General features: G+C 46.5%; 1 protein-coding gene across 2 annotated transcripts in view; it reads right to left on the bottom strand.

Annotated features, from left to right (window-relative positions):
* ivd (isovaleryl-CoA dehydrogenase) overlaps positions 1 to 12,284 on the bottom strand; it is a 32,707-nt gene extending 20,423 nt beyond the window's left edge. Inside the window, exons 1-3 of one of the 2 annotated variants that reach the window (XM_086003675.1) lie at positions 12,055 to 12,284; positions 5,881 to 5,970; positions 3,735 to 3,786 (exon numbers count right to left, since the gene is read on the bottom strand). In XM_086003675.1, coding sequence (XP_085859801.1) covers positions 3,735 to 3,786; positions 5,881 to 5,970; positions 12,055 to 12,222 — 310 coding nt within the window. In that variant the 5' untranslated portion in view covers positions 12,223 to 12,284. The remainder of the gene's footprint in view (positions 1 to 3,734; positions 3,787 to 5,880; positions 5,971 to 12,054) is intronic. The other variant, XM_086003674.1, reaches the window with a different exon arrangement.
* Positions 12,285 to 13,062: the final 778 nt, after the last annotated feature.

Here is a 13,062-nt window from a genome sequence, read left to right as displayed (position 1 = left end):
AGAAAGGAATAGAAGGATATGTTGATAGGGTGAGATGAAGTAAGGTGGGAGGAGGCTCGTGTGGAGCACAAACACCGGCATAGAGCAGTTGGGTCGAATGGTCTGTGCTGTACATTCTATGTGACTTGGGCAACGCACACGCACGGTATTCAAAACCTTACTGCAGTAACCAGACTGAACACACTACGCACTCTGCTGCATGCAATGCACAAGCCAAGCTAAACACACTGCAGTCCCATCCATTCAATAAACTCATTCAAACAACTGCAAAATGCAGTGCCCCCTCCCACATACCACACCCTAGCTGCATACACACACACACACACACTTATAAAACACACTGCAACATGACATGAACACACAGCACACTGTTGCATACACTATACACACCAGCGAAACACATGCAGGCACTAGTCTGCAAACACACAGGCTCGTCCACCAGAGACATATTAAATGCATTTAGTGTTTATAAGTGTAAAAATACAGTTTATAATTATCAACCGTGGCTCAATTGTAACACTTCTCACCCGAGAGTCAGAAGGTTGTGGGTTCAAGTCCCACTCCAGGACCTGAGCACAAAATCCAGGCTGAAACTCCGTTGCAGTACTGAGGGAGCGCTGCACTGTCAGAGGTGCCGTTTTTTGACTGAGAATTTAAACCCTCTCAAGTGGACATAAAAGATCCCATGGCACTCTTTTGATGAAGAGCAGGGGAGTTCTCCAGGCCAATATTTATCTCTCAACCAACATCATTAAGAACAGATTACCTGGTTATTTATCTTATTTGCTGGTTGTGGGAGCTTGTAGTGCGCAAATTGGCTGCCAAATATGCCTATATTATAACAGTAACTAGAGTTCAAAAGTAATTCAGTGGCTGTGAAGCGCTTTGAGACATCGCAAGGATGTGAAAGGTGCTATAGCAATGCAAGTTCGCTTTCTTTTCTTCAAAGTTACTGCAATAACGCGCAAAGTGGACTCCACTAGCACATCCTAGTTAAAAACACCCACATAAGCACAGACCTGCTAAATATCTCCACCACACCAGCCCAATATGCACACACGTTCTACAGTTCCACATTTTTTTCTACATGAAGTCCCTGAAGCAGTGCAAATTCAGCCACACCCAATGATTTGTAAGGAAGTCTCTGGGGGTTATCGGCATTTTGATATCGTGGGGAAATCACAGACACAAACCCGTGCCCTTCTATTCTGCACTGCACAGCGATGCCACCTACCTAACGTTAACATGATTATTTTTTTCTCCTCTCATCGTGAAGACATGGTCTCACGTACGGTAGTGTAGTGGTTAAATTACTGGACTAGTAATCCAGAGAATGCAAGTTCAAATTCCACCATGGCAGTTTGAGAATTTAAATTCAGTTTCAAAAATTCTGGAAGTAAAAAGCTGACATCAGTAAGTGACTGTAAGCTGTCGGATTGTGGTAAAATCCCAAGTGATTCACTGCAACAACAACAACTTGTATTTATATAGCGACTTTAATGCAGTAAAACGTCCCAATTCGCTTCACAGGAGTGTTATAAGACAAAAAATTTGACACCGAGCCACATAAGGAGAAATTAGGGCAGGTGACCAAAAGCTTGGTCAAAGAGGTAGGTTTTAAGGAGCATCTTAAAGGAGGAAAGAGAGGTAGAGAGGCGGGGAGGTTTAGGCAGGGAATTCCAGAGCTTAGGGCCTAGGCAACAGAAGGCACAGCCACCAATGGTCGAGCGATTATAATCAGGGATGCTCAAGAGGGCAGAATTAGAGGAGTGCAGATATCTCGGGGTGGACGGTTGTGGGACTGAAGGAGATTACAGAGATAGGGAGGGGCGAGGCCATGGAGGGATTTGAAAACAAAGGTGAGAATTTTGAAATCGAGGTGTTGCTTAACCAGGAGCCAATGTAGGTCAGCGAGCACAGGGGTGAAGGGTGAACGGGACTTGGTGCGAGTTAGGACACGGGCAGCCGAGTTTCGGATCATCTCAAGTTTACACAGGGTGGAATGTGGGAGGCCAGCCAGGAGTGCATTGGAATAGTCACGTCTAGAGGTAACAAAGGCATGGGTGAGGGTTTCAGCAGCAGATGAGCTGAGGCGGGGCAAAGACGGGCGATGTTACCGAGGTGAAAATAGGCGGTCTTAGTTATGTTGCGGATATGTGGTTGGAAGCTCATTTCAGGGTCAAATATGACACCAAGGTTGCGAACAGTCTGGTTCAGCCTCAGACACATGTTAGGGAGAGGGATGGAGGCAGTAGCTAGGGAACCGAAAACAATGGCTTTGGTCTTCCCAATATTTAATTGGAGAAAATTTCACTGATGTCCTTTAGGGAAGGAAACCTGCTGTCCTTGCCCAGTCTGGCCAATATGCGACTCCAGTCCCACACCAACATGGTTGACTCTTAACTGCCCTCTGAAGTGGCCCAATGAACCACTAAATCGTATCAAACCACTAGCGGTTCAATAAGAAGGCCCACCAGCACTTTCTCATGACAACTATGGATGGGCAATAAATGCCGGCCTTGCCAGCGACGTCCACATCCCAAGAATTAATGATAATTTGGTGGCAGTCTTCAAGTAGTCCTTCTTTGTGTAAAGGCCTAGACAATAAGTGCTGGCTGGCTATTCAGTCTGATTCATCTGAGGTGTACATATGTATAGAATCATAGAGCACAGAGGAGGCCATTCGGCTCATCGTGCCTGTTCTCTGAAAGAGCTCTCCAATTAGTCCCATTCCCTTGCTCTTGCTCTTTCCCCGTAGCTCTGCAAATTTTTCCTTTTCAAGTATATATCCAATTCCCTTTTGAAAGTTACTTTTGAATCTGCTTCTACCACCCTTTCAGGCAGAGCACTGCAGATCATATCAACTCGCTGCATAAAAAAAAAATCTCTCATCTCCCCACTGGTTCTTTTGTATAGCGGAGTCACTGGGCAGCATCCAAAGTAGGAGCCTGTGCTAAATTGTTCCCCTTCCCTAGCCCAGGGATATTGACTCGAATCAGCTAACTCAGCCTTGTTGAAAAATCAAACCTGGGACCTTCCTGGTCTGTATGACTTAAGTACTACACTGGGTAGTGCATTTACAGCTAAGTCGTTGGGTACACCAAGATTCTTAAAAGTTGATTACTGAGCATTTTCAGAGCAAAAAAAATATTTTTCATTGGGCAAGTTTAATTGACAACAGCAACAATAGCCGATCTTTATTCAAAAATATTATAGGTGAATGCCCACAGAATGAAATCCTTACATTTATATAGCACCTTAGCAAATCTTCAAAACCTCTTGAAGCGCTTCACATAACTAATTCATTTTGGACCACAGTGACTTACGTAGGCACGCATGGCAGCCATTTTGTCCCAGACAAATGGCCAATTAATCTGTTTTACGGGTGATTGTTTATCTGTTGAGGGATTAATGTTGGCCAGGACAACCATTCTTCAAATAGTGCCGTGGGATCTTTACTGTCCATGAGACAGGCAGAAGGGACCCTTGGTGTAACATTTCATTCGACCGCTTGACAATGTAGCACTCCCTCAGGGCTGGACTGAAGTCTCAGTCAAGATCTTGTGCAGAAGTCCTTGTGTGTGATTAGGGACTGTCTAGTTAGCATCACATTCTGTAAATAGTGCAAGCCTGTGCTTTATCAGATATTCCCTGAGCATGCTACCATCATCTGGTAGTTAAAATTACTGCTATGTAAAGCAAAGCAGATGGGAGCTAAGGCTACCACAACTCACCGGGTGCAGTGATCCCAAGAACACCAAGATCACCAAGCTGTTTCCAGAACTCCTAAACACCAAAGAGGCAACATGGCGGTAAGTCAAATTGATGGGAAGAATTTATCATCAAATCCAAACCATGTCACACACTGGTGCATAACTCACTCTTTTACAGGATGTGTACATGTGGGATTTGCACAAGAAATTTTGCAGCATGCGAACTCAAAATGTACTGGTCACATCAGGCCATATTACTGATTATCTAGCAATGAGGTACAGGCTGTCATTTAATCATAGGTATCCAAACAGTTTATGTACAGGACAATGGAAAATTACAGGCTGGAATCTCATCGAGGGGTTCAAATGGTGTATATACAGAATAATGAATGACTCAGAGTGAGTTATAGAATGCAGTCTAATTAAGAAGTTCAGAAAAAAATAGAGTGGATACTGGGAGAAGAGATGGTAGCAATTGGATAGACTTGGAAGTAATACAAAGATACTGTCTGAAGAATTGAGGGATATAGAAGAGATAGGGATTCAGACATTGCACTGCAAGAGCAGAGGATATTGAGTGCTGAAAGCCTGTAGTCTGAAGGAAGCTGATGAATGTAGAATGCAATCATCAGCAACAGCGTGGATAGAGTTGGAAGATGAGACCAGGAGGTTAATGATAGGAAGGAACAGAGCAGGAGAACACAGCGCCCTGGAGAACCACTGAATTAATGGAAAAGGAGTCAAAAGATGAGCTATTAATTACAGCAATTTCATAGAAAGTTAGATTGCAATGACCTTAGGCCATATGATAACTTGTTTAGAAGCTCTTGCTACCAAAGCTGTTAAAGGCTTTGGAAATATCAACGGCAATGACAGATGATTCATGAAAGTGCTCAAGAGAACAGTTCCACAGATACATTACAAGTGAAATGGCCATGCCAAAAACCACATCAACAATCACAGAGTAGGCCAGGACTTTTAAAATGGACAATTTTAAGCACGGTGGCATAGTGGTTAGCACTGTTGCCTCACAGCGCCAGGGACCCGGGTTCGAATCCGGCCTTGGGTGACTGTCTGTGTGGAGTTTGCACATTCTCCCCGTGTTTGCATGGGTTTCCTCCGGGTGCTCCGGTTTCCTCCCACAGTCCAAAGATGTGCGGGTTAGGCTAATTGGCTATGATAAATTGACCCTTAGTGTTAGGGGGATTAAATACGTGGGGTTACGGGGATAGGGTGGGATATGTGTTGGTGTAGGGGTTACGGGGATCGGGTGGGATATGTGTCGGTGCAGGCTCGATGGGCCGAAATGGCCTCTATCTGCACTGTGGGGTTTCTGTGATTTCTGTGAATTTGAGAGTCAAGTTATTTTCATAACTTCAGAAAGTAACAATGCAAGGGTAATGGGATAGAACATTGAAAGGCAAAAGTATTTCACTTTCTTAGCAAATACAAATTTTCAAGGAAGGAAGGGTGGACTTAGATTGCGACAACTTTGGACAGGGTAAGTTAGGAGCCACGTCTTGGGGACAATGGGAGGGACACTGTGAGGACCAGAAGTTTTATCAGAGAGGCCAAGTGGAGCTAAAACTCAATGTTGATCAAAATGATCAAACAATATGGAGCAATGAAAGGAGGTTCTTTACCAATATTAGAGTGGGAGGGGGGGGAAAAAGGTTAACTAAAAAGGGTCAGCATTCTGTTTAAGAGCGATAAGAACTGTATCGGGATCGAGGAGGAGTGGAAAGTGAAACAGCTGCAAAGGATCAGCAGAAGCGGGTGCTGGAGAGGCACGGAGACAATCGTTGACACTTCTTTTTAATAAAGTTGTCAATCAGCTGTAACACTGGGTTTTTGAGGTTGCCATCAGAGGTAGAGTCAGCTCAGGATGCTTCAGACTGAAACATCTAGATGTGACAGGATTTTGTTTTACCACCACACAACAGACCATAGAAATAAACAATCCAAGATGTAGGTGTAGAGTTGGAAAGAGTGAAGTCTGAAGCATTCCAAACAACTTTAACCTCTGCTGTAACTTCCGGTTCTTCTCAATCAAGAGAAACACTGATATATATTCGGAGGTTGTATTAATGTCTAGTTTTAAACTCTCAGATGTAAGGGAGTGATTAATACACAAGGACATGAGCTACACGCCACATTGCGCATTTACCTTCAACTCTGGGAAATCATTCTTCTGGTCGATATCCTGGGCTTTGGGAGTGAGGTGATCCTGGCAAAATTTTTGAACCATCTGCCGAAGCTAATTAGCAAAGAAGGAAAAGCAAAAACAATGGAGTCAATCCTGGAGTTTTAAAGGTTACTTAGAAAACATAAGACACTGGGGCAGGGTTTCATCTTTATTGTTTATGCGGAATGCAGAGGGGGAAATCTGGCTGGGAGAATCGCACTGAAGTGAAAGGAAGTGAAATCCAGCAGATTCTGTGAGGGGCATGCAATACTGTCCGTCAGATTTTCCTTTCTGAACTCAGCCCACAGGATTCTTAATGCCCAGGTGGGCAGGATGACAAATCTACCCCACTGAGTGAATCAGTGAGCACTCTGGGAAAGGAAAGGACAGTGTACTGTCACTTGCTCATCCCTACTCTGTCCAGGCCGAGACAAGAACATAAAGCACGGACAAGAAAAGACCACTCCTTCAAATGGGTCTGTATTATGCCAACCTGTTACAGACTCTAGCTCGGGTTTTGTGTCTGCCAATACATGAGGAATGGCCACTTGGGGAGGGAACCAGGGGGCAGCTAAGGAACTTTCATTTAATAGGGAAGTGAAGGGGAGGATGAAATTAAGAAAACTGTGACAGGTAGAGAGTCTGTTTCCACACAAAAGGTCATCTTAAAATGGCAGCATTGTGGACAAAAGTTCATAGGTCAGCTCACCACAGCCAGCCAATGGCAGCCTGGAAACAGCAACACGCCCCTAACCAATGAAAACAAACCTGCAGGCTCCAGAATGTAAAGCAGCGCCTTGCCTTACACAACCTCTCTCACTGTCCAGTCCAGGCTCATCACTCTGCTCGCCCAATCAACCACCTCACTAGGATTACTCGTCCTGGAACTGTGCCCTCCTCATTGTGTGCTTGTGCCTCTCCAGTTTTAAAAAAGGAAATTCCAAAGGCAGCACACAGTGGAGGCACGTGGGCTGACGGGACGTAGGTTTTCACGTGCGGTTCCCAAGTTGGCTCTGCCGTGGACCTTATCTGAGCCGTGCTGCTACAGGGGGACTCCAAGTGGAGGCCAGGTGCCTCTCCATGGGGAGCAGAGGGACACTGGGGCAAGTCACAGTGAGTCGTTGAAGGGCATTTGTGTACAGTTCCTAGCAGGACCTTTCACAGCACTCGTCGTGGCGGCCTCGAGCAAGACCAGAATTGAGATTTTGTGCATGGGTTTGGCGGGGGGGGGGGGGGGCGCGCAGGACTCAACTAGATGAGGGGGAAAAAATTAAATCACAGAGCACTTGCTTCACAAAAAAAAGCTCTTTTTGTAAAGTTATATATAGTAGCCCTTTAAACAAACAGGTTTTTTTTCACCCTACAATATTAATCAAGATGAATAAAATAGAAAAGCAGGAGCTATGAGCACTCCTCCATGTTCAGTTACAGGAGAGCAGAGGGCGTCCTGACATTCAAGACAGTTCATAGGTCAGCTCACCACAGCCAGCCAATGGCAAACTGGAAAGAGCAACATGCCCCTAACCAATGAAAAACAACCTGCAGGCTTCAGACCATGAATCAAAGTCTTTTCTTACACAACCTCTCTCACCCTCAAGTCTAGGCTTATCACTCAGCGCTCCCAATCAACTACCTCACTAGGATTACCATTCAAAACATGATAATGTATGATTATAATGACTTGCAACTGCATTTTTTTCAATGCATTTATTTGACTTCGCCCCCAATTCTCACCTTCCTTAAAAAAAAATACAAATGTAATAAAGGTTTTATAGAAGTTGGAATATGCACTTCACTTTCGGTGGTTATCGATATCGTGCACTCCGCACACAACCCAAGTCCTTACTTTGGCAAGCTCGTATCTTATCGTGTACCTCACATGATCAGCCCTGTTACGTACATTCTGGGGTGGTTCACGTCACCTATTCGAGAACACAAACCTCACCAGCGCCACTCTCAATTTGTGGTAACGCCTTTTAAAAATGCCCTGAATGTCAGGCATTGCACTCCCAGCAGGACCTGGCTCCCCTCGGTAACCCTTGTCATTTTCCCATGTAAACCAGAGGGTGCACACGCTAAGACAGGGACTCCTTGCTGGGTACAGCTCTCTGGGCACCAGGAAGTCACTCAAATAACCATTTATTGCACATGAGACTAGGTAGGAAGCTGTGTGACTGTGAATGCGCCTCACAGTCAAGCCCAGTCATGGCTTCCAATAAGAGGACCTGAAAACAAACAGGAGCAAGAATCCTGTCTGTTTATTCCTTAACTTGGGAATTATGGCACCCATACAGCCACCCCAGCTGTATAGTCTTGGAATTGATCTTACAGCTCTTCTGGACTGTATGACTCAGGGCATTAACTAGACCGATGAGGGCGACCATGATCATTTAAAATCAATCACAACCTAGTACAGACAACAGGATTCCACTTCGCAATTCCTCCTCCAGCTCCAGTTCAGAGGGACTCGGGGGACCTTGTGCATGAAACACAAAAAGTTAGAATGCAGGTACAGCAAGTAGTCAAAATAGCAAATGGAATGTTGGCCTTTATTTCAAAGGGGTTGGAGTATAAAAGCAGGGAGATCCTCCTGGATAGTTAGCCATCATTCATTTATTGCACGTGCTGAGAAGACAGGGACTCATTGCTCAGTACAGCTTCCTAGGCACTAGCAAGTCACTCAAATAACCATTCACCATTTTCCAGTTGGCAAACGGTAACTAGTGGGGTGCCGCAGGGATCACTGCTGGTGCCTCAACTATTTACAATCTACATTAATGACTTGGATGAAGGGACCAAGTGTAATGTAGCCAAGTTTGCAGGTGATACAAAGATGGGTGGGAAAGTTGTGCAGAGGACTCAAAGAACCTGCAAAGGGATATAGACAGGCTAAGTGAGTGGGCAAACATTTGGCAGATGGAGTATAACGTGGGAAAGTGCGAGGTTATACACTTTGGCAGTAAAAATAAAAAAACAAATTATTTAAATGGAGAGAGACTACAAAATGCTACAGTTCAGAGGGACCTGGGGGACCTTGTGCATGAAACACAAAAAGTTAGAATGCAGGTACAGCAAGTAATCAAAATAGCAAATGGAATGTTGGCCTTTATTTCAAAGGGATTGGAGTATAAAAGCAGGGAAGTCCTGCTACAACTGTACAAGGTATTGGTGAGACCACACCTGGAGTACTGCGTACAGTTTTGGTCTCCTTATTTAAGGAAGGATATAGTTGCATTGGAGGCAGTTCAGAGACAATTCACTAGGTTAATTCCAGAGATGAGGGGGTTGACTTATGAGGAAAGGTTGAGCAGGCTGGGTCTATACTCATTGGAATTTAGAAGAATGAGGGGCGATCTTATTGAAACATATAAGATACTGAGGGGGCTCAACAAGGTAGATGCAGAGAGGATGTTTCCCCTCGTGGGGAAATCTAGAACTCGGGGGCACAGTTTTAGATAAAGGGTCGCCCTTTTAGAACTGAGATGAGGAGGAATTTCTTCTCTCAGAGGGTCATAAATCTGTGGAATTCTCTGCCCCAGAGAGCTGTGGAGGCTGGATCATTAAATACATTTAAAGTGGAGATAGACAGATTTTTGCAAGATAAGGGAGTGAAGGGTTATGGGGAGCGGGCGGGGAAGTGGCTTTGAGCCCAAGATCAGCCATGATCTTATTGAATGGCAGAGCAGGCTCGAGGGGCCAAGTGGCCTATTCCTGCTCCTAATTCTTATGTTCTTATCACACGTGAGACTAGCTAGGACTTGTTCTCACATTGAACAACTTCTCCTTTAACTCCACTCATTTCCTCCAAATCAAAGGTGTTGCCATGGGTACCCGCATGGGTCCTAGCTATGCCTGCCTTTTCGTGGGCTATGTGGAACAATCTTTGTTCCAGTCCTACTCGGGTCCCCTCCCTCACCTCTTTTTCCGATACATTGATGATTGTATCGGTGCCGTTTCCTGCTCTCGGCCCGAACTTGACAATTTCATTCACTTTGCCTCCAATTTCCACCCTTCCCTCACCTTCACATGGTCCATCTCGGACTCTTCCCTTCCCTTCCTCGACTTCTCCGTTTCCATCTCTGGGGATAGGTTATCGACCAATATTTACTACAAGCCCACTGATTCCCACAGTTACCTGGACTACACTTCCTCCCACCCCGCTTCCTGTAAGGACTCTATTCCATTCTCCCAGTTTCTCCGCCTCCGCCGTATCTGCTCCGACGACGCCACCTTCCACACCAGTGCTTCAGACATGTCTTCCTTTTTCCGCAACCGAGGATTCCCCTCTACTGTGGTTGACACTGCCCTCGACCGTGTCAGTTCTATCTCCCGCACTTCTGCCCTCACCCCTGCCCCTCCCTCCCGGAACCACGATAGGGTTCCCCTTGTCCTCACCTTTCACCCCACCAGCCTCCACATTCAACGGATCATCCTCCGGCATTTCCGCTACCTCCAAAGTGATCCCACCACCAAACGTATCTTCCCCTCCCCTCCCCTTTCAGCATTCCGCAGGGACCGCTCCCTCCGAGACACCCTAGTCCACTCCTCTATCACCCCAAACAGCCCTTCCTCTTCGCCTGGCACCTTCCCGTGCAAGCGGAGGAGATGTAACACCTGCCCCTATACCTCCCCCCTTCCCACTGTCCAGGGCCCCAAACACCCCTTCCAGGTGAAACAGCGATTTACTTGTACTTCTCGCAATCTAGTATACTGTATTCGCTGCTCACGATGCGGTCTCCTCTACATTGGGGAGACCAAACGCAGATTGGGTGACCGCTTTGCGGAACACCTCCGTTCAGTCCGTAAGGGTGACCCCGAGCTTCCGGTCGCCTGTCATTTTAATTCACCGCTCCATTCCCACTCGGACCTCACCATCCTTGGCCTCTTGTATTGTTCCGCGGAAGCTCAACGTAAACTCGAGGAACAGCACCTCATCTTCCGATTAGGCAGTCTGCAGCCTTCCGGACTCAATATCGAGTTCAAGAATTTCAGATCATAAGCTCGGCCCCCATTTCATTTCCTCTTGTAATTGTTCCACTCCTTTCCCCCCCCTTTCCTTTTGTTTCTCTCTCACACCTGGCAGCTATCTTTTGCCCTGCCAGTACACTTTACACCTAATCCCAGCCTATTACCATCTCGTCTAGCTTCTAATCTCTTTTACTTCTTTTGTTTCTTTTATTCTTTTGTCCGATCGCAGCCCTGCCTCCGATCTAGTTTCTTTTCTTTCCAGTTTTGAAGAAGGGTCCAACCCGAAACGTCAACTCAAATTTCTCTCCACGGATGTTGCCTGACCTGCTGAGTTTTTCCAGCATTTTCTGTTGTTATTTCGGATTTCCAACATCTGCAGTATTTTGCTATCGTCCTAGCTAGGAAGCTATTTGGCTGTGAATGGGCATCACAGTCAAGGTGTTTTCAGGTGAAACAGCGATTTACTTCTACTTCTACTTCTTTCAATTTAGTATACTGTATTCACTGCTCATGATGCGGTCTCCTCTACATTGGCGCGATCAAACGCAGATTGGGTGATCGTTTTGCAGAACACCTCCATTCAGTCTGCATGCGTGACCGAGCTCCCAGTCGCTTGTCACTTTAATTCTCCATCCCACTGTGACCTCGGCCTCCTACACTATTCTAATGAAGCTCAAGGGAAGTTCGAGGAACAGCACTTCATCTTTCGATTAGGCACTTTACAGCCGTCCAGACTCAACATTGAGTTCAACAATTTCAGATCATAACCAGCGCTCCCATTTTTCCAGACAGCAGCTGTTGGTAATGATTCTGCTATTCCCATTTACTCCTCCTCTAGACCCATCTTTTATTTCTGAACTTGTCCCATTACCATCTCCTTTTGCCTTACACCATCATCCCTTCTGTATTTTAATCTCTCCTACCTTCCATCCTATCACAGACCTTCCCTTTTGTTCCTTCCTCCCCTCCCCCCTGTCCCTGCCCCTGCTTAAAACCTGTTATATCTCTAACTTTTTCCAGTTCTGATTAAAGATCATCGACCTGAAGCATTAGCTCTTTCTCTCTCCACATGCTGCTGACCTGCTGAGTGTTTTCCAGTATTTTCTGTTTGTATTTCTGGTTGCTTATCTCTGATTACCCGTCGCCGGTTAGCGGGAGGTTACCCGTCGCCGGTTAGCGGGAGGTTACCTGTCTCTGCTCCTCGGTCAGCCCGTTCACCACATCGTCGATGGAAAGCACACCGCTCATGTGCCTGTGACCGGGGCAGAGCGCTCGGAAGCCGGGCTGCAGCCGAGCGGCCGCCTGCTGCCGGGCAAGTGTCAGTGTCGGCCCGCAAAGCGCACGGAGAGCGGCCATCGCGCAATGAGAGGCCGCGGGGAAATCCAGCACACTTCCGGCTACACAGCACCCGGACCCAAAGAGCTGGGCCCAGCCCGGCGTCACGTCCGGTCGCCGCGTTGCCATGGGGCCCGGGGTCCCCTCCCCGGCCTGGCCCGGCCTAGCCTAGCCTCGCCTCGCCTCAGAGGGCCAACGGCCTGGCTCAGCTCAGAGGTTGCAGGATCAAGTCCCACTCCAGGGTTTGCCAAGCTGCTAACTGAGGAATGGCCCTGCTTGTCAGCCCATAGTGTGGTGACATGGGCTCTGTAACTTGAGCAGAGCAGCCAACATTCATTCACTTGTACCATAGCAAAATACTGCGGATACTGGAAATCCGAAATAACAACAGAAAATGCTGGAAAAACTCAGCAGGCCAGGCAACATCTGTGGAGAGAAATTAGAGTCAACGTTTCGGGTCAAGACTAAAGAGGCACAGGGAATGAAATAGATTAAGAGGCCGGGCTGGGAGAGAACAAAAGAGACATTAAGAGGTATTCGAAACGAGACGAGATGGTGATAGGACTAGTGGAGACAAGAGACAGCCCTAGATTAGGTGTGAAATGCGCTGGCAAAATGGGAGACAGCTGCCATGTGGGAGAGAGAAAAAAAAAGGAAAGGGGGGAGGCCAAAACAAAGGTGTGGATAAAAAATATAAGTAAAAATGTAATAGGGGCTGAGGTTATGATCTGAAATTGTTGAACTTGATATTGAGTCCGGAAGGCTGTAAAGTGCCCAATCGGAAGATGAGGTGCTGTTCCTTGAGTTTACGTTGAGCTTCCGTGGAACAATGCAAGAGGCCAAGGACGGTGAGGAATGGGG

Source organism: Somniosus microcephalus, chromosome 12, assembly GCF_052327205.1.
Source record: "Somniosus microcephalus isolate GS21.2 chromosome 12, FLI_Smic_1.0, whole genome shotgun sequence".
In the NCBI taxonomy this organism is placed as follows: Eukaryota; Metazoa; Chordata; class Chondrichthyes; order Squaliformes; family Somniosidae; genus Somniosus; species Somniosus microcephalus.
The sequence above is the reverse complement of the archived record's forward strand: the minus strand, read 5'-3'. Positions and strand labels throughout refer to the sequence as shown.